General features: G+C 35.1%; 1 protein-coding gene across 1 annotated transcript in view; it reads right to left on the bottom strand.

The window, feature by feature from the left end:
- The window catches only part of CHMP3 (charged multivesicular body protein 3), an 83,464-nt gene that overhangs the window by 53,897 nt on the left and 5,570 nt on the right, over positions 1–23,997 (bottom strand). The window contains exon 2 of the mRNA XM_060027395.1: positions 5,573–5,633. Coding sequence (XP_059883378.1) covers positions 5,573–5,633 — 61 coding nt within the window. The remainder of the gene's footprint in view (positions 1–5,572; positions 5,634–23,997) is intronic.

Below are 23,997 nucleotides of genomic sequence, written 5' to 3'. Positions count from 1 at the left end.
TGTAATCAAAATAGTATGGTACTGTCACAAAACCAGACACACAGATCAATGGAAAAGAATAGGGAGCCCAGAAATGAACCACACGCTTATGGTCAATTCGTCTATGACAAAGGAGGCAAGGATATACAATGGAGAAAAGACAGTCTCTTCAATAAGTGGGGCTGTGAAAATTGGACAGCTACATGTAAAAGAATGAAATTAGAACACTCCCTAACACCACACAGAAAAATAAACTCAAAATGGATTAAAGATCTAAATGTAAAACAAGACAGTATAAAACGCTTAGTGGAAAACAAAGGAAGAACACTCTTTGACATAAATCACAGCAAGATCTTTTTGGACCCACCTCCCAGAGTAATGGAAATAAAAACAAAAATAAACAAGTGGGACCTAATGAAACTTAAAATCTTTTGCACAGCAAAGGAAACCATAAAAAAGACGCAAAGACAACCCTCAGAATGGGAGAAAATATTTGCAAATGAATCAACAGACAAAGGATCAATCTCCGAAATATATCAACAGCTCATGCAGCTCAATATGAGAAAAACAAACAACCCAATTCTAAAATATGTAGAAGACCTAAACAGACATTTCTCCAAAGAAGACACACAGATGGCCAAGAAGCACATGAAAAGCTGCTCAACGTCACTAATTACTAGAGAAATGAAAATCAAAACTACAATGAGGTATCACCTCCCATCAGTTAGAATGGGCATCATCAGAAAATCTACAAACAACAAATGCTGGAGAGGGTGTGGAGAAAAGGGCACCCTCTTGCACTGTTGGTGGGAATGTAAATTGATACAGCCACTATGGAGAACAGTATGGAGGTTCCTTAAAAAACTAAAAATAGAATTATCATATGATCCAACAATCCCACTACTGGGCATATACACACAGAAAACTGTAATTCAAAAAGACACATGCACCCCAATGTTCACTGCAGCACTATTTACAATAGCCAGGTCATGGAAGCAACCTAAATGTCCACTGACAGACGAATGGATAAAGAAGATGTGGTACATGTATACAATGGAGTATTACTCAGTCATAACAAGGAATGAAACGGGGTCATTTGTAGAGATGTGGATGGACCTAGAGACTGTCATAGAGTGAAGCAAGTAAGAGAGAGAAAAACAAATATCGTATATTAACACATATATGTGGAATCTAGAAAAATGGTACAGATGAACCGGTTTGCAGGGCAGAAATAGAGACAGAGATGTAGAGAACAAATGTATGGACACCAAGGGGGGAAAGCAGGGGGTGGGGTGGTGGTGGGATGAATTGGGAGATTGGGATTGACATATACACTAACATTATAAAATAGATAACTAATAAGAACCTGCTGTATAAAAATAAAGAAATAAAATTCAAATCAAAGACTAAATAAAGCTATGTAATCTAAAAAGAAAAAAAACAAAAACATACAAAAAAACAAATCAAAGACTTTGAAAGTGTTTCAGTGGTAAACCTTCATATGCAAGTAACATTTAAAGCAATCACATTATTTCAAAGTTATACTTTGTCTAAAGTAACCCCCACCCTCCTTTTTTGGTATCACTATAAATGTAGTAAATTGTCTACTATATGCCAAGTACTGTCCTAAACATTTTACATACATTCACAGATTTAATTGTCAGTACAGTTCTGTGAGATTCAAAGAATTTTAATAGGAACAGGTGGCTAATTGATAGCAGTGATGGTTTAAATCTGGTAGTGTAAGGACTCCAAAACCCACTATTATTTTTCTGATATCATGTTAGTTAACTAATAAATTGCTATGAATGAGAAATAACAGGAACCATGAGAAGAAAGACAGAGCTTGAAGATCATTTAACCAGATAAATGAGTTATGGATGTGAGAAGGTATACAATAAGTAAAGCACAAAACAGGAATAAACAAGGTTTGTGAGACACTAACTGAATTTATGTGGTTTCTAAAGATGACATGAATCAATTGTTTGTGCTATTATTGTCATACATTGTCATAGTTCTACATATGTTTTATGCCCCATATTATTACTTTTACTTTAAACAGTCAATAATTATTAAAAAGAAACTCTTAAAAGAGAAAAACATTATATTTACTTACATACTTATAATTTCCAGCATGCTTCATTCCTCTGGGTAAATCCAAATTTCTATCTGGTATGATTTTCCTTCAGCTTACAACTTCCTTTAACGTTTCTTGTACTGTAGACCTACTAGCAACAAATTCTCTTGGCTTTTGTATACAAGTATCTTTACTTCTCCTTTGAATGCTGTTTTCATTGGACTCAGAATTCTAGGATAATGTGGGTATTTTTCTTTTATTGTATCAAAGATGTTTTGGTTCGTATTGTTTCTGATAATAAAATTTTAATCATTACCCTTTCCTCAGACTGTTTTATCTCTTTATTGTTACCTTTCAGTAATTTGCTTATGATACATCCTGGCAAGGTTTTCTTTGTGTTTATCCCGTTTGAAATTGGAGTTCCTTGGATCTGTGGGTTTACAGTTTTCATCAGCTATTATATCATGTGATCCTTTCTGGACTCTTTTCCTTCTGAGACTCAAATTACACGTTGGATCATTTGATTTTTTTTTTTTTTTTTACTTTTTTCTCTCAGTACTGCAGTTTGGATAGTTTGTATTACTATCTTTGATTTCACTGATCTTGTTTTCTGTAGTGTATAATCTGCTTGTTCAACCCATTCAGTGAAGCTTTCATTTTACTTCACTTTATTCTAGATCTTTCATCTGAGTTCTACTTTGTTCTTTTCAATATCTTCTATTTACCTCTTCATTATGTTCATGTTTTCCTTTGAAACATATGCTCATTATGTTTTCCTCTAAATCCCTCAACATATTATAATAGCTGTTTAAAATCCCTGTCTGCTTATTCATTTGATCATCTGTTTTTTTTCTGGGTCTATTTATATTTCCTGATTTTTCTCTTGATTTTGGGTCACACTTTCCTAGTAACTTTTCATTGGATGTTGAACACTCTAAATGTTTCATTTTGGGGTATCTGCAATTTTGGTAGTTCAGCCTTAAAGAGCTTTAAAGAATGTTCAGCTTTATTTTGGTAGTTCAGCTTTCAAGACTTCTTTTAATTTTTATTTATTTATTTTTTAAATTAATTTTTATTGGAGTATAGTTGCTTTACAATGTTGTGTTAGTTTCTACTGTACAACAAAGTGAATCAGCGCGCCCTCTCTCCCTCTCTCTCTCTCTCTCTCTCTGTCTCTCTCTCTCTCTCTCTATATATATATATATATCTCCTCTTTTTTGGATTTCCTTTCCATTTAGGTCACCACAGAGCACTGAGTAGAGTTCCTGTGCTATACAGTAACAGATCTGCTTTTAAGCTTTGTTGCTGTGGGCATATGGTAGCCTTTAAGCTAGGGCTACTTTCACCTTAATATTAAGGCATGACCCTTCTGCAGTCTCTACTGAATGCCCCAGATATTCAACAAAGTCTCTTTACTGTGTCTGGTCAGAACTCTACCATCTCTCAATCCTCTGTTAACTCTGGGAACTGTTTAGCTTATAGCCCCCTCCTGGTAGTTGTTCTGTCCCCAGTAACTGTTCTTTGCCGAGCCTCCTAAAATCTCATTCTAAGTATGCACAGCTTAGTAGTCAGCTAAAGACTCATTGGGACCCTGTGCAGATATTTACAGCTTTTTCTTTGGATATTGCTCTTGTTCTGATACTCTGCCCCACAAGTTCCAGCCACTGCAGCCTCCCTGAACCCTAGTCTCTTCCTCCTTAATTCAGTGAGAATACCACACTCTGCTTGGAATCTCCTTCCACATGCTATGACCCAGAAAGTCTCCCTAGGCAGAAAATGAGGACCATATTAGGGCTCTCTCCTTTTGTTTCCCTTTTCTCACTGATCAAAATCCTGCACTGACAGTTATCCAATGTTTGAAAACAGATGTTTCACAGCTTTTGTCCAGTTTTTTCTTTATTTACAATGGAGTGCAAGTTCAAATCCATAACCATTACTCCATCATGGCTATGAATGTAATTCCCCTCTGTAATTATTTTTTATTTATTTACTTTTGGAATATCCTATTTACAAGTATTTTTTTCCATTTTTATTTTTTTAATTGAAGTATAGTTGCTGTACAATATTATATAAGTTACAGATGTACAAGTTACTATTTGTACAGATGTACAGATAGTGATTCACAATTTGTAAAGGCTTTACTCCATTTACAGTTATAAAATATTGGCTATATTCCCCATGTTGTATAATATATCCTTGTAGCTTATTTTATACCTAATAGTTTGTACGTTTTACTTCCCTACCCCTATACTGTTATTCTAATTCTTTTTTAAAAGGAGTGGTATGGTGATACCTCTGTTATTAATTTTTCTCCAATCATGAAAGTGTTAAAAATCATAAAAGTTTTAAATGTTACTCTTTGCAAGTCACCTTAGTTTTAAGTAGTACTCAACAATAATCAACTTTATTTAGAAACATATTTTGCTCAATTTACAGCCATGCTAAGATAAACTGTAGTGAAAATGGAACTGCATTCCTTACATACAATTTATTTAATTTGAATTCCATAAAGCCATTTCTTTGTAAGTAAGATGAGGTTGCTTTTTTTTTTCAAATGGCTTAAAACAACAAAAATTTATTCTTTAATTGTGGTGATCAGAAGTCTAAAATCGGGACTTCCCTGATGGTCCAGCAGTTGGGACTCCATGCTCCCAAAGCAGGGGGCCCGGATTCGATCTCTGGTCAGGGAACTAGATCCCACATGCCGCAAACTAAGAGCCTGCACGCCGCAACTAAAAGATCCCGCATGCGGCAATGAAGATCCTGTGTGCCGCAACTAAGACCCAGCACAGCCCAATAAATATTCAAAAACAAAAACAAAAACGAAGTCTAAAATCCAGGTGTTGGAAGGGCTGTGTTTCTTCTGGAAGCTTCAGGGAAGAATCCATTTCCTTGTCTTTTCTAGTTTCTAGAGGTCAACTGCATTCCTTAGCTTGTGTCTTCTTCCTCCATCTTCAAAGCATAGCACTCTAACATCTGGTTCTGTGGTTACATCTCCTTTTCTCTCACTTTTTCTCAACATGCTGCCTCCCTCTCATAAGGACTCTTATAAGCCCACCCAGATAGCCCAGGATTAATCTCCCCACCTCAAGATCCTTAATTTAATCAAATCTGCAAGTTTCCTTCTGCTATGTAAGGTAACATATTCACAGGTTCTGGGGATTAGGACGTGGACATCTTTGGAAGGCCATTATTCTGTCTACCACAGAATGTGAGCGCCTGCTTTGTTTCCAAAAGTAACCTGGACTCTAGGAAATCACAGATGAATGAATATGGCCTCTCCCCCTTGAATAGCTCAAGGCCAGGCTGGAGGAAAGATTTTAGTTCTTATCAAATGTAAAGATCTTTGAGTTGATTTTATCTTGTTTTTCTTACTATAATTAGAAAGCAAATAATTAGGGCAGCCATAAATAATTAATATAAACTATGTTTCATAGATGTAGATACAGTTTACTTTTATGAACTAATGCAAAATACACCAAGATAAAGAATAGGAGATGTAAAATAATAATTTACCTCTTATTTGCCTGTCAACAACTCTCATTTCCTTTCTTATCTTCAATGACCATTCATTCACCTGGGAAAAATTTTACAAAAGGAATTATAAGAGAAGTCAATATCCCCAATTCACCACATTTTAAAGAATTTTATATTAATTCTACATTTATTCCTGACACAAGCTAGAAATAATATAAACCTATTTTGAAAGAAACAGCCTTAGGGCCAAATTCCTTTTTTTTCTTCTCTGGCCAAATTCTGTTTTTTTTCCCATCTTTTTATTCACAGTACATAGAAGTCTCAAACTATTCAAAGATTCCGATCTGAAGGCAGTATGAAGCACTTTATACAAGCTCCCCAAGAAAGTTCAGTACCCTGCAGGTATATAAAAGTTGTTCACGAGGTGCCATGGGCATAGAAAGGTTTCATGGGCATCAGAAGATTTTCAATTTCTATACATAATTATTAAAAAAAACCTTCTCTGCCTATGTGATAAGAATTCATCTTTTCCTTCTCCCCTTTGACAATTACATTTTTTCATTTTACAAAAGAAGTATATTCCTCTAACCTATGTGTCTCTTCTTATCATGATAGGTTTCCCTGAGAGGCAAAAACCTCTGAAGCACTAAACATAGGGCCAACTAGAAATACTGCTATAGGTGTTGAAAAAGTAGTGAATGACTCTAATTATTACCAAATTCTTATGCATTTCTTTCTAATTCTTCAATTTCAAAAATGAAGGAAAATCTGAGTTATCAGCTGATAAATCATTAAAACTAAATTTTACATTTAATCAATTATTGCTTTTTGGCATATGACACAGAAGTTCAAAAAACTAACTGACACTGACACAGAAAAATCCTTTCCACTACCTACCATCTACTTATTTATATTAACAATGTTTCTCATCATTTGAGTCTAATAAAACATAAAATAGGGCTTTCTTCTAGTTGAGGTGCCTCACAATGAGGCTGTCTTCTCTACATCACAGCCATGCCATCCAAGGACCCTCTGCAGTTGGCGCAGCCCTTCAGACGCAAGAAGATGACCACAGCCATGGCACACTGGCTCCTTAGGTGAATGGGTTACCCCCAGAGATGATCCAACCACGCACGGCTACAATACAGCTACAATACAAGTTACTGGTACCGGTTCTGCTTCTGGACAAGGAGCAATTTGCTGGCATGGACCTTGGTGTCTGTGTGAAGGGTGGTGGTCATGCAGCCCAGCTTTTGCAATCCACCAGTCCACCTCCAAAGCCCTGGTGATCTTACTATCAGAAATATGTGGATAGGCTTCCAAAAAGATCAAAGACATCCTCATCCTGTATGACTGGACATCGCTAGTAGCTGCAAATTCAAACATTTGGAGACCCTGGTGTCTGCAATTACTACCAGAAATCCTACCAATAAGCCCATCATGAGGATCAGGGTTCACCTTTATAATAAAAAATGGTTGTGGGATTTAAGGTAAAAAATAATAAAACAGGAATGGAACTGATGCTAACCCTTTAGCATTCATCCATGAATACATGAACTAAATGGCATTAAAAAATTAATATCCTCGGCTTCCCTGGTGGCGCAGTGATTGAGAGTCCGCCTGCCGATGCAGGGGACACGGGTTCGTGCCCCAGTCCGGGAAGATCCCACATGCCGCGGAGTGGCTAGGCCCGTGAGCCATGGCCACTGAGCCTGCGCCTCCGGAGCCTGTGCTCCGCAATGGGAGAGGCCACAACAGTGAGACGCCCGTGTACAGCAAAAAAAAAAAAAAAAAAAATTCATATCCTTAAGATGTATTTCCAATAAATTTCACTTTTTAATGACTTTAAAATTATTTAACAAAATCTGTAAAATATTTATTATTCATCAACTCTAATAACTCCACCCAGATGAAATATTAAAGCACTTAAAACTGTATGGTTATACAATTTTAAAAGTTAATGTTAGCTTTAAATATATATATATTTTTAAGTGAAATTCATGTAACTAAGCCCTTTTTTAAATAAATTTTATTTATTTTTAAAATTTTGGCTGCTTTGGGTCTTCGTTGCTGTGCACAGTCTTTCTTTAGTTGTGGCGAGCGGGGGCTACTCTTTGTTGCAGTGTGCGGGCTTCTCATTGTGGTGGCTTCTCTTGTTGCACTGCATGGGCTCTAGGCACATGGGCTTCAGTAGCTGTGGCATGCAGGCTCAGTAGTTGTGGCACATGGGCTCTAGAGCGCAGGCTCAGTAGTTGTGGCACGTGGGCTTAGTTGCTCCGCAGCATGTGGGGTCTTCCTGGACCGGGGCTTGAATCCGTGTCCCCTGCATTGGCAAGCAGATTCTTAACCACTGCGCCACCAGGGAAGCCCTACTTAGCCATTTTTAAATGTACAATTCAGTGGCATTTAGTGCCTTTACAATGCTGTGCAATCAACAGCTCCCTATAGTCTCAGAAATTTTTCAATATATCAGAAGAACACACTATAACCTATAAATAATCTTCCCCTATGACCATCCTCCCTTCCATTCCCTGGCAAAAACTAATTTGCTTTTATGTCTTTTGATATGCTTATTTTGATATTTAATACAAAAAAGTAGTGAATATAATATGTGGTCTTTTGTGTCTGGCTTTTTTCATTAGGTATAGTGGTTTTGAGGTTCATCTATGTTGTACCATGTATCAACATTTCTAGTTTTTTTTTTTTTTTGATGTGGACCATTTTTAAAGCCTTTATTGAATTGGTTAAAATACTGCTTCTGTTTTATGTTTTAGTTTTTTGGCTGCAAGGCATGTGGGATCTTAGCTCCCTGACCAGGGATCAAACCTCACCCCCTGCACTGGAAAGTGAAGTCTTAACCACCGGACTGCCAGGGAAGTCCCTATCAACATTTTTTATGGCTGAATATTACATTGAGTGTACATACAACACAAATTGTTTATCCATTCACCCAGTGATGGACATTTGGGTTGTTTCCATGTTTTGGTTACTGTGAATATGAACATCTGTATACAAGTATTTGTTTGAGTACCTATTTTCAATTCTTTTGGGTATAAACCTAGGAGTGAAATTGCTGGGTCATATGATAGTTCTATTTTATATTTTGGAGGAACTCCACAACTTTTTTTCAAAGGGGCTTCACCATTTTACATTCCCACAAGCAATGTACAAGGGTTCCTATTTCTCCACATCCTTATCAACACTTGTTATCTTCCAATTTTTTGATTATAGCCAATCTGTTGGACCTGTTGAAAGAGCATCTCACTATGATTTTGATTTGCGTTTCCTTAATGACCAATAAAGTTGAATATCTTTTCATGTGTTTGTTGGCCATTTGTATATCTCCTTTGGAGAAATGTCTATTGATGTCTTCTATCCATTCAGCTGTCTTTTTATTGTTAAGTTATATGAGTACTTTATACATTCTGATAGTAAACCCTTATCAGATATATAATTTGCAAATATTTTCTCCCATTCCATAGTTTATCTTTTTACTTGTTTGATACTGTCCTTTGATACACAAAAGCTTTTAATGAATTCCAATTTGTCTATTTTTTTCTTCTGTTGCTTGTGCTTTTGGTGTTATAGCAAAAGAATCCATTTCCAGATATGAGGTCATGAAGACTTACCTTTATGTATTTTCTGAGTTTTATAGTTTTAGGTCAAAGACTTTAATTTCGGTCTTTGATCCAAGTTAATTTCTGTATATGGAGTGAGGCAGGGGCCCAGCTTCGTTTCTTAACATGTGGATATCCACTTGTCACAGACCTTGTTGAAGAGACTATCTTTCTCTCACTGAATGATCTTGGCACCCTTACAGAAAATCAACTGGCCACAGATGTATGGGTTTACTTCTGGGATCTCAATCCTATTCCATTGACTGATCTATACATCTATCCTTATGCTAATACCACAGTTTTAGTTACTATAGCTTTACGGTAAGTTTTGGAATCTTGAACTGTGGGTCCTCCAAATTTGTTTTTCTTTCTCAGTATGGTTTTGGCTATTTGGAACCTGTTGTATTCCATGTGAATCTGTGGCTCAACTTTTCCATTTCTGCAAGAAAGGCATTTGGAGTTTTGACAGGCACTGCACTGAATCTGCAGATCACTTTGGTGGTACGGCCATCTTAACAACATTAAGTCTTGCAATCCATAAACTTGGAATTTCTTCCTGTAATTTTTTGTAGTTTTCAGTGTACAAATGTACTGTTTCTTTGGTTAAATTTATCCCTCAGTATTTTATCATTTTGGATGCTACTGTAAATGAAATTTTAAAATTTCCCTTTTAGATTTTTCATTGCTAGTATAAAAAACACAACTGATTTTTAAAATATTTACCTTGAAACCTGCAACTCTGTTGAATTCACTTATAACTAATTTTCTGGTGCACGAGGAATCTTTAGCATATTCTATCTGTGGAATCATGTTATCTGCAAATTAATAGGTTTACTTCTTATCAGTGTGGGTGCTTTTTATTCCTTTCTCTTGCTCAACTGCTCTGACTAGGACTTCTAATGCAATGTTGATTAGTAGCAAAACATCTGGTGTCTTTGTCTTGTTCCTGATCTTAGAGAAAAAGCTTTCAGTCTTTCACAATTTATAATGTATAATGAAGTATAAGGTTGGGTGTCGATTTTCATAAATGCCCTTTATCATGTTAGGGAAGCTCCCTTCTATTCCTAGTTCGCTGAGTGTTTTTATCATAAAAAGTATTTACATATTTTTGTTCCAAGTATAATTATTTCAAGCATAAAAGTATTACATTAGGAGAAATCTATAGGAGAAAGTGGAATAGAAAAAATAGAGATTCTCGTTCAAAGAGAAAAAATTAATGAAAACTGTCTGACTATAAATAAGAACTTGTGCATGTATGTTTTAAATGAACATTGATAGGTATCGAATCACTGTAATACTTTCAGAAGTGTTCTAACAATTCTATTCAAACACAACAACATTTACTATATACAAAAAATCATACCATTTGCAACTGTTAAAACTCATGATAAAAATATAAAATACTGATTTACAAATGTCCAAGGGGAACACAGGTACTCAAAATTACTGTAGGTGATACATCCAGAAATATGAAGACACTGTTATAATCTAACCAGAACTTTCAGAAAGAGCAGGAAAGAAAATTCAACGTTCAAACAGTCAAATGTTTACTGAGCACCCACTACAACCTGTTCAATGTGCTAGGCACCACTCAATGTGCTAGCGATACAGCAGAAGACGATATAAAGACTTATGAACCTACATTCTAATGAGGACAGACAATAAGCAAATAAACATGTAAATGTATACTAGGTCAGAAAATTAGTGCTAGGGAGAAAAATAAAGCAAGGAAGTAGGACAAGGGGAGTTGGGAAAGGATTACTTTATACGTGAAGATGAAAGAAAGTTCAATGGCTGAGGTGACTTTTGAGCAGAGACCTGAAGACACCTGCAAGGGAACCATGTGACTATCCACTATCCAGATAGGGGGAGGGGCTATGGCATTTTACTCTGTGTAAGAACAAAAGCCACTAAGAGACCTAGGCAAAAGAGTGTCCTTCAATACAGACTAAGGAATGGGGGTACAAGACCAGGTTTGATTAAATAATTTTTTAATTAATTTATTTATTTATCTTTGGCTGCACTCAGTCTTCGCTGCTGCGCACAGGCTTTCTCTAGTTGAGGTGAGCAGAGGCTACTCTTCGTTGCAGTGCGCAGGTTTCGCATTGTGGTAGCTTCTCTTGTTGCGGAGCATGGGCTCTAGGTGTGCGGGCTTCAGTAGTTGTGGCATGTGGGCTCTAGAGCACAGGCTCAGTAGTTGTGGTACACAGGCTTAGTTGCTCCGCGGCATGTGGAATCTTCCAGGACCAAGGCTCAAACCCATGTCCCCTGCATTGGCAGGTGGATTCTTAACCCCTGAGCTACCAGGGAAGTCCCTGATTAAATAATTTTTGTTTGAACTAGCACCTTTAATAAAACTATTTCATTTCAGGTTTATAGAAAAAATATTTATCATCTATTACACATAAATAATCATATAAGGCAGTGAACTACTCCTAATCCTGTATATGATACACTAAATCTGTTTAATTTTTTTTTCCAGCAGTTACTGGAATTCCAGGAACAATGCCTAGTATAAATTTCACAATGCAAATTTAAACCGGAAAATTCGGCAGAATGAACAACTGCAGTGGTTTTTAAGCTTGTTTTTAGTAGCAGAATCCTTCAAATAAATGTAACATGGAACTCCACAGATACAAAAAAGATTATGATAATGTACATTTATCACGTAGGTTCAGGTTCAAAACTTTTACTAATATAAAGCAAATAAATGAGAATACTCTGTCCCGATGAAAGATAAAACTTTAAATTAGTTGTTACGATGTTATACCAACTTCAGCATCCAGTGTCTTCCGTATTGTTTTACATGTCTAGTATTGAAAAATTCTAATTCAAAGAGATTAAGAAACTATTTTATTACATCTGTTTACCATTACAGTTATTTAACAATTTGCCTTTTAATTTAAGGCTGTCCATTGTTTAAACGAATCTAGAAGACTGAAAGCAAAGTCATTTAAAAATGGTTGTTTCAAAATTTATCGTTACATTATATAACTGCTCATGTTCATTGAGGGGTGAACATTCAATTTAAGACAATAAATGGCAACAGTGAAATGACTTTTGTAAAAACACACTGCTGCATTGTTTGCAGTAGTGAAAGTCTAGAAATTACCTAAATGTATATCAACAGGAGACTAGTTAAACACAAACAGAATTTCCATAAGTGAACGGTATATTCTAATTAAAGAGAGAAAGGCAATTCACTGAGGACTACCCATGGAATTAATTCTCAAAATATAAATGAAAACAGCAAAGTAAAGAATGTGTACAGTATAACATTACATATGTTAAAGGGAGAGAAAGAGGAAAGAGAGGGAGAGGCTAAAGGAGAGAAGGAAGGAGCAGGAAAGGGGAGGAAGAGAGGGAGGTGAAAAAAAGGGAGAGAGATATATAAATATGTCTATACGTTCATATATTATGGAATATCGACAGAAAAATCCACAGGAAATTAGGCTGTCTTGAAAGATAGAAACTGAATTAATTTGTGAACAGGAGTGAAAGGGAGATTTACTTTTTCCTGTAATTTAGGATACACTTTGCTGCCTTTTGAATTTTATAATATGTGCAAATATAACCTATTTCAAGAAATACTTCTTAAAAAAAATAACATAAAAAAGAATTATGAAAAAAGTCCAGGTTCAGAAGCTGCTTTAAATCATCCCTGTTTGGAATAAATACTTTAAAATTCTACCTTGTAATATTAGAATATTCATTAAGGCTATTTTTAAAAAATTGCTTTAGATGCCACACAGTCTTCTCTGTTAGACAACTACCCAAAACTTTAAAATAGTTCAATGTGAACCCTAATTTTGCTTCACTTTCGTAAGTGACAACCAGCAGTTTCTAAAATTAAAAAGTTTTAAAAAGTAAAATGTATGACAAATGATGATAATTGAAGACTAAAGTCAACCTGTCTTCATTATAGGGGAAAATAGTAATTAATTTACCTACTTTTATTTCTAAACCAGAATAACAAGTTTTCTGATTTAGTGCAAAATGTATTTTCATCTCTGTAAAAAGACTTCAATGTTACAGGTAATACACTTCATTGTGAAGGATCACTGTATATCATATATGGGGTAGCAGCTCAGGAAAATGAGAGCAAGAAAGAGAAATGTGCAAACGATACAACACAGAGAAGAATATAATACGCACTTAGTGAGAAAATAAAGATTCAAACAAAGACATTAAAGAAAGGTTTAATCTAAGGGGGGATAATTTCAAAAAGATTTGGAGAGTTCCATCTCTACCTAGATATAGAAAGCTGAGAAGACCCTCAAGACGGTAAGACAAAGCTGAATGAACTACAAAATAACTTTTCCTGAACCTGTTGAAAAGCTCAGGTCACAAGGCAACAGTGCAGCATGAAATCTAAAGAAAGGCACTTCTAAGAAAAGAGGGAACACCAGCACTGAATCATCTGTGGCATAGCCTGAATGGCAGGCACCTTAAAAGCAAGTGAAGAAAATTCAGTTAATTTTCTAAATAAATTGATAAAGTCCAATTGTGGGTTAGTGGACAGCAAAGAACCTCAGGAGCCACAAGTACAATGGGAGTTCACATCAACTTTCAGGTTCTTCAAATGGAAATGGCATAAAAATGCTGAAACGTACACAAAGAACGCCTTCATCGGCTCACAAAACTTGACACAGCTGAAGAAAGAATCAACAAACTTGAAGAAAAGTCAATAGAAGTTACCCAAACTAAAAAAAAGAATAAAATAAAGCAAAGTATCCAAGAGCTATGAGATAATAACAAATGGTCTAACACATGTGTAATTGGTATCCCAGCAGGAAATGAGAGAAGAGAGCGTAAGTATTTGAAGAAACAATGGCTGAAAATTTTCCAAAAGTAATGAAAAATATCAAACCACAGATGCAGGAAGCTGAGAATCCCAAATAAGGTAAATATCAAAAAACAAAACAAAACAAACAAAAAATACAATGTAACACCACACAACACACCTAAACACATTATATTCAAGATGCTGAAAATCAGAGATAAAATCTTAAACCCAGCTAGAGAGGAAAAAAGTATGCATTAATGACAAAGGAACGAAGATAGGAAGTACATCAGACTTCTCAAAAGAAACTATGATCAGGAGATAACGGAGAGACATCTTTAAAGTGCTGAGAGAATTTTAAAAATCCTCTCAATCCAAAATTCTATATTGGTGAAAATATCATTCAAAGTGAAGACAACTTCCAGATTCAGCTCTGATATATAGAGATTGTAAGTCATCACTCCCATCTATAAAACACGGGAAAAAAAACAACAACTTTTCTTTGATTCAACAGAAAACCAAGGTTATAGGGCAAACTGCCATCCTGCCATGTGGAGAGAGAGGTGAATACAGAGAGTGACAGTTGAGATAATGCTTACCTGGACCACTGGAAGGAACATTTAAATGGTAATTTCGACTAATTGCTGGTAGATGAGTGTGGACTACCATGAGAATGAAACTCCTAGGGCCCCCAAAACTTTCATGGGCTTTACCTCCAAGAACCACAGAAGTTTCTTATGGTGAAAAAGCAAGAAAGATACCCCTGTTTCTCTGGCAGGAAGAAAAGAAAAGTAACCATTCTGAAATATTCACACAGTGTTGTTCTTCCTAAAAAAGGCCTATTCTCCAGTAAAACAAACCTTACTAGAGCCTTATCTCACCCTGGAGACGGGCGTTTATCTGACATTATCTGCTTTCTCCTAGTCTTCCTATGTCACTGGGAGTGGGCAGGAAGGTAAGAAACACTTGTGAACACCATGTCCAGGGACACAGGTCACTAAAACACTGAGTTTTAATAAGATGATAGAACGCTTCCAGTCCCCCACACCTTACTACCACACCAATAGGGTTCCAGTATAACAATGCATTAGAGATAAAAGAGATGCAAGATGCATGCCCTATCTAAAGAGGAGTTTTTGTGGATGCCCAAGATAACAAGAGAAATAAAAACAAGGACAGTAGAGGAACTTTAAGCCTCTGGCACCTACAGCCACAGCAAACATTAACATAGCCAAACCCCTGGCCTTATGACCATAAAACCTCATATTGAAGACCTATTTACCTCATTTCCTATTACCCCACACATCATGTCCAGTTTTCAACAAAAAATTACAAAGCATTCTAAAAGACAAGAAAAAGCACAGTCTGAAGAGACAAAGTAAGCATCAGAACCAGACTTACATATGACATAGATATTGACATTTTCTGGCTCTTGCGGGAAAAGTAAACATTACCCAAGAAGAGACAGGTAATGTAAGCACAAAGATGGAACCATTAAGGATCAAAAAGAAATGCTAGAAATATAAAACATGTTAATATTATAACAGAAATGAAGACTGCATTTGACGAGTTCATCAGTACATAAGACATAGCTAAGGAATAGATCAGTGAATCTGAACCAGTGAATAGAAACTTGCAAAACTGAAATGCAATCGGAAAAAGAATGAAAACAAACAGAAGAGGACATCTAAGAACAGTGGACAATTTCAAAAGATGTAACATACACATAATTGAATACCAGAAGGAGAAAAAAAGAGAAAACAGTACAGAAAAAATAGGAAATAATAATGGCTGAGAACTTTCCAAAATTAATGACAGACCCCAAACCATGGATAAAGGAAGCAAAGAGAAGACAAAGTAGGATAAGAATCCAAAAAATGACAACTAGTTATCTCATTTCAAAATGGGGAACACAAGAGCAAAGAGAAAATTTTGAAAGACAGAGAAAAAACATACCTCACCTACAGGGGAACAAAGATAAGAATTACAAAAGACTCCTTGTTAGAAACTATGGAAGCAAGAAGAGAGTGGAGTGAGATAAAGTGCTGGAGAAAACATCACCAACCTAGAATTCTACATCCAGCAAAATTATCTTTCAAAAGAGAAGTAAAGACTTTATCAGACAAACAAAAATTGAAGGAATTCATCACAGCAGATCTAGATTACCAGAAATGTTTTTTAAAAGTTCTTCAGGGAGAAGCAAAATTATACAGGTCAGAAACTGGGACATATATAAAGTAAGAATATTAGGGAAAGAATAAATGAAGATAAAATCTTTTTTCTTATTCTTAACTTTTTTTTTTTTGGCTGTGTGGCATGGCTTGTGGGCTATTAGTTCCCCAACCAGGGATTGAACCCATGCCCCAGAGGTGAAAGCGCTGAGTCCTAACCACTGGACCACGAGGGAATTTCCTATTCTTAAAGTAATAATAGTGACAGTATATTGGGTGAAGATAGAATATGGATAACTGAAATGAATGAGAGCAATATCATAATGGACAGAATACATTGTTTAAAGGTATCTGCATTACATGTGAAACAGTATAATGGCATTTGAAGTTAACTTAATTACAAATGTATATTTCAAAATCTGGGCCAATCACTAAAAACTTTTTACAAACACATAATTGATACACTAATAGATAAGATTAAATGAATCATATGAAAGGTTCAGTGAAAACCAGACAGGGTAAAGCAAGAAAGCGAGAGAGAGAGAGAGAAAGTAAGAAAGAGTCAACTATACATCGCCTACAAGACTAAGGTTAAAAGTAAATATAAAGACTAACATTAAAAGTAAAAGGAAGGAGAAATATACCATGCAAACACTAATCAAAACCAAGCTCTCTCCTATCTCACACAGCATATAGAAATTAACTCTACGTTAGTCAAAGACCTAGATATAGGAGCTAAAACTATAAAACTCAGAAGAAAATACTGAGTTTTATATGGGATAAATCATCATAACTTTGGATTTGTATTAGAAACATCCCAAAAGCATGAGCAAAAAAAAAAAAAGAAAGAAAATACATATATTGAACTTCATCAAAATTAAAAACTGTACATCAAAGAATATTATCAGAAAAATAATAAGATCACCTATATAATGAGAGAAAATATTTGCAAATTATATACCTGATAAGGGTCTTCTAAAAATATATATAAAGAATACGTACAACTCAATAACAAAAAGACAACCCAATTAAAAAACAGGCAAAGGGCATAAACAGACATTTCTCTGAAGGAGATATACAAATGGCCAAAAGGCACATGAAAAGATACTCAACCTCATTTGTCATTAAGGGAATGTAAATAAAACCCACAAGATACCACTTCACATAAAGCATATTGACTATAATAACAGAATTGGCTATAATCAAAAATATAAGTGTTAGCAAGGAGAGAAATAGGAACACTTGTACATTGCTGGTGGGAAGGTAAAATGGTGAAACCACTGTGAAAAACAGTTATAGAGTTCCTCAAAAAGGTAAATAAATTCTACTCCTAGGTATATACCCAAAAGAATTGAAAATAGGTACTCAAAAAATATTCATATGAGAATGTTCAAAACAGCACTATTCACAACAGTCAAAAGGTTGAAACAACTCAAATGTCTATCACTGGATGAATGCATGAGTTGTGAGATATGCATGCAATGAAATATCATTCAGCCATAAAAAGGAAGTAAGTACTAGCTACATCATGGATGAACCTTGAAAACACTGTAGTAAATGAAAGAAGCCAGACATAAAAGGCCCATATATTGTATGAGTCCACTTATAAGAAATTAGAATAGAAAACAGATTGGTAGTCACCAGATGCTGGAGGGAGATTAGAATGGGCGGCAACTGCTTAGAGAGTACAGGGTTTTACTTTAGAGTGATGAAAATGTTTTGGAACTAGATAGAGGTGGTGGTTGCATGTTATGAATGTACCAAATGCCACTGAATTGTTCAGGGTAAAATGGTTCATTTTATGTTATGTAAATTTCACATCAATGAAAATAAAGAAGTAAAGAAAGAAAAAAGAAAGAGAGGGAGTGTGGGAGAAAGAAAGGAAGGAAAAAAAGGAGGGTAGCTGTATTAAGACAAAGCAGACTTCAGAACAAAAAAACTTATCAGGGCAACAGAGGCATTAAGTAAGGATTCAATAAGAAAACAAAACAATCCTTAGTGTGCATGCACCTAAAAACAGGGCATCAAAATATATGAGGCAAAAATTGATAGATCTGAAAGGGGAAATGGACAAATCCATGTTATAGCTGAAGAATTCAAAACCTCCCTTGAGATAATCAACAAATGGAACAGAGAGGAAATCAGTAAGGATATAGCTGACCTGAACGGAACTATCAGTCAACTTGATCTAATTAATATTTATAGAATACTCTGTCCAACAACAGAACACATAGACTTCTCAAGCTCACATGGAAATACTCCTCAAGACAGACCACTTTCTGGGCCATAACACACACACTCTAACAAATTTTTAAAAAAACAGAAATCATACAAAGTGTGTTCTGAGACCACAATGGAATGAAGCTAGAAATCAGTAACAGAAAAATAGCTGGAAAATCCCTAAATTTTGGAGATTAAACAACACACATCTAAGTAACACATGGGTCAAAGAAAAAGTCTCAAGATAAATTTAAAATTATTTTGAATTAAATTAAAGTGGGAATAAATACAACTTATGAAAATGTGTAGGGTGCAGCAAAAGCATTGGGAAGTTAATTTATAGCATTAAATGCATATATCAAGAGAGAGCTAGACATCAATAATCTAAGATTCCACCTTAGGAAACTAAAGAAAGAAGAGCAATTTAAGCATCAAGCAAGCAGAAGAAAAAAAACAATAAAAATTACACAATCAATGAAATTGAAAAGAGGAAAGTACAATAATAGAAAATCAATGAAACCAAAATCTGGCTCTTTAAACAGATCAATAAAATAGATAAGCCTTTAGCCAGGCGAACAGAGAAAAAAGGAGAGAAGACAAGTTTACCAATATCAGAAATGCAAACGGGGTCATCACTACTGATTCCATGGAGAATAAAAAGACAATAAAGGAATATTATGAACAATTCTATGCTCACAAACTTGGTAAACTAGATGAAAGGGACCGATTACTTGAAAGCCTACTAAAACTCACACAAGGAGAAGTAGATTATCTGAATAGGCCTATTATTATTAAAGCAATTGAATCGGTAGTTAATAACTTCCCAACAGAGAAAGTATCAGGCCCAGATGGTTTCACTGGTGAATTCTACCAAAGATTTAAGGAAGTAATGATAACAATTCTCTACAAAATCTTCAAGGAAATATAAGAGTGAATATTTCTTAACTCATTCTATGAGGCCAGCCTTATCCTAATGTCAAAACCAGATAAAGACATTACAAGAAAGGAAAACTACAGACCGGTGTCTCTCATGAATGCAAAAATCCTCAACAAAACGTTAGCAAATTGAGTGTAAAATTACATAAAAAGAATTATAAACCACAACCAAGTGTGATTTATTCCAGGTATGCAAAGCTGGTTCAACATTCAAAAATCAGTCACTGTAATCCACCACACATCAATAGGTTAAATAAGAAAAATCGTAGGAATTGACACAGGAAAACCATTCTCCTATACTCACAATAAAAACTTTCCACAAACCGGAATAAAAGGAAAATTCCTCAATTTAATTAAAAAAAAAACTGCAACCCCACCCTCACCCCAAACTATAGCTAACATCATAATTAATGGCAAGAAATTAGAAGCTTTCCCCCTAAGATAAGGAACAAGGCAAGGATATCATCTCTCTCTACTCCTATTCAACAGTGTAATGAAGTCCTAGCTAATACAATAAGAAAAGAAAAGGTACACAAATTTGGGACAAAACAATTAAACTGATGTGTGTGTGTGTGTATATATATATATTTATTTATTTATTTACTTATATTTATATTTATATATATTTGTTGTTGATTCTTTGGAATGGATATAAAAAATCTCCAAGAACTCCAAGAATTAACAAGCAAATATAGCAAGGTCATAGGACAGAAGATTAATACACAAAAGTTAACTGCTTTCCAGTATATCAGTAATAAACAATTGGAATCCGAAATTTTAAAAACATTTACCATAGCACCAAACAAAACAATAAAAAACTTGGGTAAAAATCTAACAATACGTAAAGGATGTACATGTAGAAAACTACAAAACGTTAATGAAAGAAATCACAGACATATAAATAAATGGAGAGATATTCCATGTTCATGGATTGGAAGACTAAACACTAATATATCAGTTCTTCCCAACTTCATCTGTAGATTCAATGCAATCCCAATCAAAATCACCAGAATCTATTCTGTAGATATCAACAAACTGATTTTAAAGTTTATATGGAAAGGCAAAAATGCCCTGGAGTAACCAAGACAACCGTGAAGAAAAACAATGCTGGAGGATTCCCCATTACCCAACTTGAAGACTTAATATAAAGCTACAGTATTCAAGACAGAGTAGTTGGCCAAAGAATAGACACATAGATCAACAGACCAGAATAATTAGACCCACACAAATATGCCCAACGGATGATATAACAAATAGATATTTTTTCTCACAATTGAACGAAACTAGTTTTTAAATGCCCTAAATTCAAATCTTCCCAATAATGCTGATTAAGCTCAATCTCCATTCTATTAACGTCCAAAATGCTAAATTCTACTTTGTTTATACTTGGTGAACTATATCTATGATTAGAACCCGGAGGCATGAATTGGAGCAATTTAATAACTACATAAAAGGTGGCAACTAGCCGATAGAACAGTTTCACATGACCACCAGAAAATCTTGCTTTCCCCAAATGTTATTAATAGTCAGAAGAATAAAGAACATATTTTCTGAACTTGGTCTTCATGTCTCAGCTTAAATGTTACTTTGGGAGGCCTTCTGTGACCCCTGGGATAAGTTAAACCCACTTGCAGTATAATTAGGCAGAACCCTATACCTCCTCTCTTTTGTAAACATTACATTAATTATACTAAACTAACATAATTATATATAACTAATATACTGATATTAATGTGTTTACACATTATAGACTGTATGGCTCCAGCAGGTCAAAGACCTTTTCTTGTTCACTAACCCCTTCTGCCCCTGGCACAAAGCAAATGCTCAATAATTATCTGTTGAATTTAACTGCATAAAATATGTGTTGTGAAGAAGAGGCATAAAATTTCAGTCATCAGAAACACCAAAAATCTATGTTTTTAAATGTCAAAGAGAAAAAGGTTCATAAAACTGGTCAAAATTTTTTCTTTAACTTACAAAATCGAAAGGGATTTTGTGAAAGAAAAAATTCCTAAAAGAAATGGGAATAACCAAAATTATCCAGCCATGACCCAGATCAGTAGTTCTCAACCTCACTCCACACAGAAGTTACCTGGGACATTTAAACAATACCAATTTAATTGGGCTATAATAGAGCCCAAATGATAGGCAGTACTTAAAATTTCTTCAGGTGAATCTAATGTTCTGTTAGGGTAAAATACAGTCCAGTACAAAGAGCTCAAGAAACTGTCTCAAACAAGTCTCACAACTGGAAAGATCACTACAATAAACAAGAAAATGAAAACTGATAAAACGGAAAATTAACAAACCTTTATTTAGTACCAATAGAGTTTTAGTAATAAACAAAAAGCATTTATAATTGATAAGTTAAGCAGAACATAAGCAAGGAGTACAGTATAAAGAAAAATCAAATTGTAAATCAGACAGTATGCTGTGAAAACCATAAGAACTCTACAGAGAATTTCACACTATCAAGATATATACTTTATTCAAATTCATTCATAGAGTCTACTACATGTCAAGCCAACTAGGCACAGGAAACTAAAACAAATAAAAGTGTGTTTTCTATAAACAGTGTGGAAACAAATGGTAAGCCAAATGGAAAACAAGATGATTGAATTCCTGTTCTCATCCTTCATTGAAATTAATTAAGTGGATTGAAGACTTAAATACAGAATGCAAAACTATGTTACTTTAAGAAGACAGTATAGGAGAATACCTTTATGATTTCAGATTAGGAAAGGATTTCTTCTTTTTTTTTTTTTAGGAAAGGATTTCTTTTAAAAGACACAAAAATCAATAAGCATAAAGGAACAGAGTGATATTCTTATCTATACTGAAATTAAGAATTTTTACTCATCATAAGATACCATTTAAAGGAAGGAAAAAGTTCAGAAAATTGGAGAAGCTATTTGTAACCACATAAATGGGAACAAAAGCATTTATAAAGCCTTGGTATCCAGAATATATAAAGACCTGTATCCAGGATACATAAAGATTTCCTATGAATCAATGTCTTTTTTTTTTGAATTCTGAACTTTGTATGTGAAAACCCACAGGATGAACGTGTCTCTGCATGATGTTATCTTCTCCCAGAGAAGACCTAATTTGCTTCAGGCAAACATCTAGCCTAAGAACACTGACAACTGGTTATTAATTAAGCTTAATAAATCCAATCAGGGATAGGGATGATTTGACACTGGACATCAGTCTTTGTAAAGGCCGGTTTATTTCCAGTTCACAGTTACCACTAAGGTGTATCCTTTCAGAGTTCTAACCAAAATCCTTGGGGACTTAAATGAGTCCCTCATCCTTTGTGTGCCCTGAACTCCAATTTTTGAACCCCCTAACCACAGGATGTCAAAATCTCTCCTCAAATTCTCAGTTTCTCAATACTGCATGAGGAATTAGAGGATCTCTTTAGGGGGAAAAACTGGTCCCAAATGACTGGGCTCATGTAATTGAGCTTCCCACTTCTCTCAGATCTTGATTTTGCAATTCTTCACTACCTTGGTAGTTTTCAGTAATTTCAAATGGTTATACTTTTAATCTAGCTCTTCTAGTTATTTTCAGCAGGAGGGTTGGCTCAAAAAACCTAGTCTCTAATCACCTTCATAACTTTTTAAAGAATATACTTCTTTCTTCTAATTAAAAGGCCTAGAAGCAAGAACACTCCAGTAGTAATAAGCACCACAAGCACCTAAATTGTGGTTTCTAAATACCATTCCCACTAAAAGAAATTTGTACTCCTTGGAGAAATTGTTGATTCCACGTATCAGGGTGGGATATACAAGTCACACTGCTGTAGACAGAATGTTTGTATCCTCCCAGTTGCAATGTTGAAACAGTCCTCAATGTGATTGTATCTGGAGGTGGGGCCTTTGGGAAATGATTAGGTCATGATGGCAGAGCCCTCATGAAATGAGTTTAGTGCCTTATAATAGAGACTCCAGAAAGCTTGATCCCCCTTTCTGCCCATGTGAGGGCACAGTGAAAAAATGGTCACCTATGAACTAGGAATCAGGTCGTCATCAGACACTGAATCTGAGGGTTCCTTGATCTTGGACTTCTCAGCCTCCAGTACTGTGAGAAATAAATTTCTACTGTGTATAAGCTACCCAGTCTGTGGCATTTTGTTATAACAGCCCAAATGGACTAAAACAGATATCTAGTTAAAAGTAAATTCCTCTTCCACTTTTGACCCTCAGCTACCTAGCTCCTCTCCCTGAAGGTGATGTCTGTATAAAGGACTTTGTGTATCCTTCAAGATTTAAAACATATATAAAACTAGAAATTAGCCAAAAACAACAAATATAAGTGAACTTAGGTCAAAAATTGCCTACTCTGATCACTGTCAGATGGATATAGAGAAGATGGTCAATTAGGGTATCTTCAAATGTGTAAGCATTTTCTCTCACCATCTCTACTTCATGAAACAAATATTTGATAGACACCTTACTCTTATTAAGGGAGTTCAACACTATGCTGAAAAGTAGATGATAAGAAAAACACGATCCTTGCTCTTAAGAAGCTTACAATTTTGCTGAGGACAGGAAGTAAAAAAGAAAGTATTCTTCCTGGATAACACTTTACTAATGTCTTCCCGGATCCCCTGAATCCTGTCTAAAACCACGCTCTGCGGTTCCTTCCTCTCCATCACCATCCTGTCAAAAATCTGCTCTTTTCCAGAATTCTCTCAATTTCAGTTCATGATACCAACACTGAGTGGGATGATGG

This window comes from Delphinus delphis, chromosome 12 (genome assembly GCF_949987515.2).
Source record: "Delphinus delphis chromosome 12, mDelDel1.2, whole genome shotgun sequence".
Taxonomy (NCBI): Eukaryota; Metazoa; Chordata; class Mammalia; order Artiodactyla; family Delphinidae; genus Delphinus; species Delphinus delphis.
Note: the sequence above shows the minus strand (reverse complement) of the source record. Positions and strands in the feature narration are given on the sequence as shown.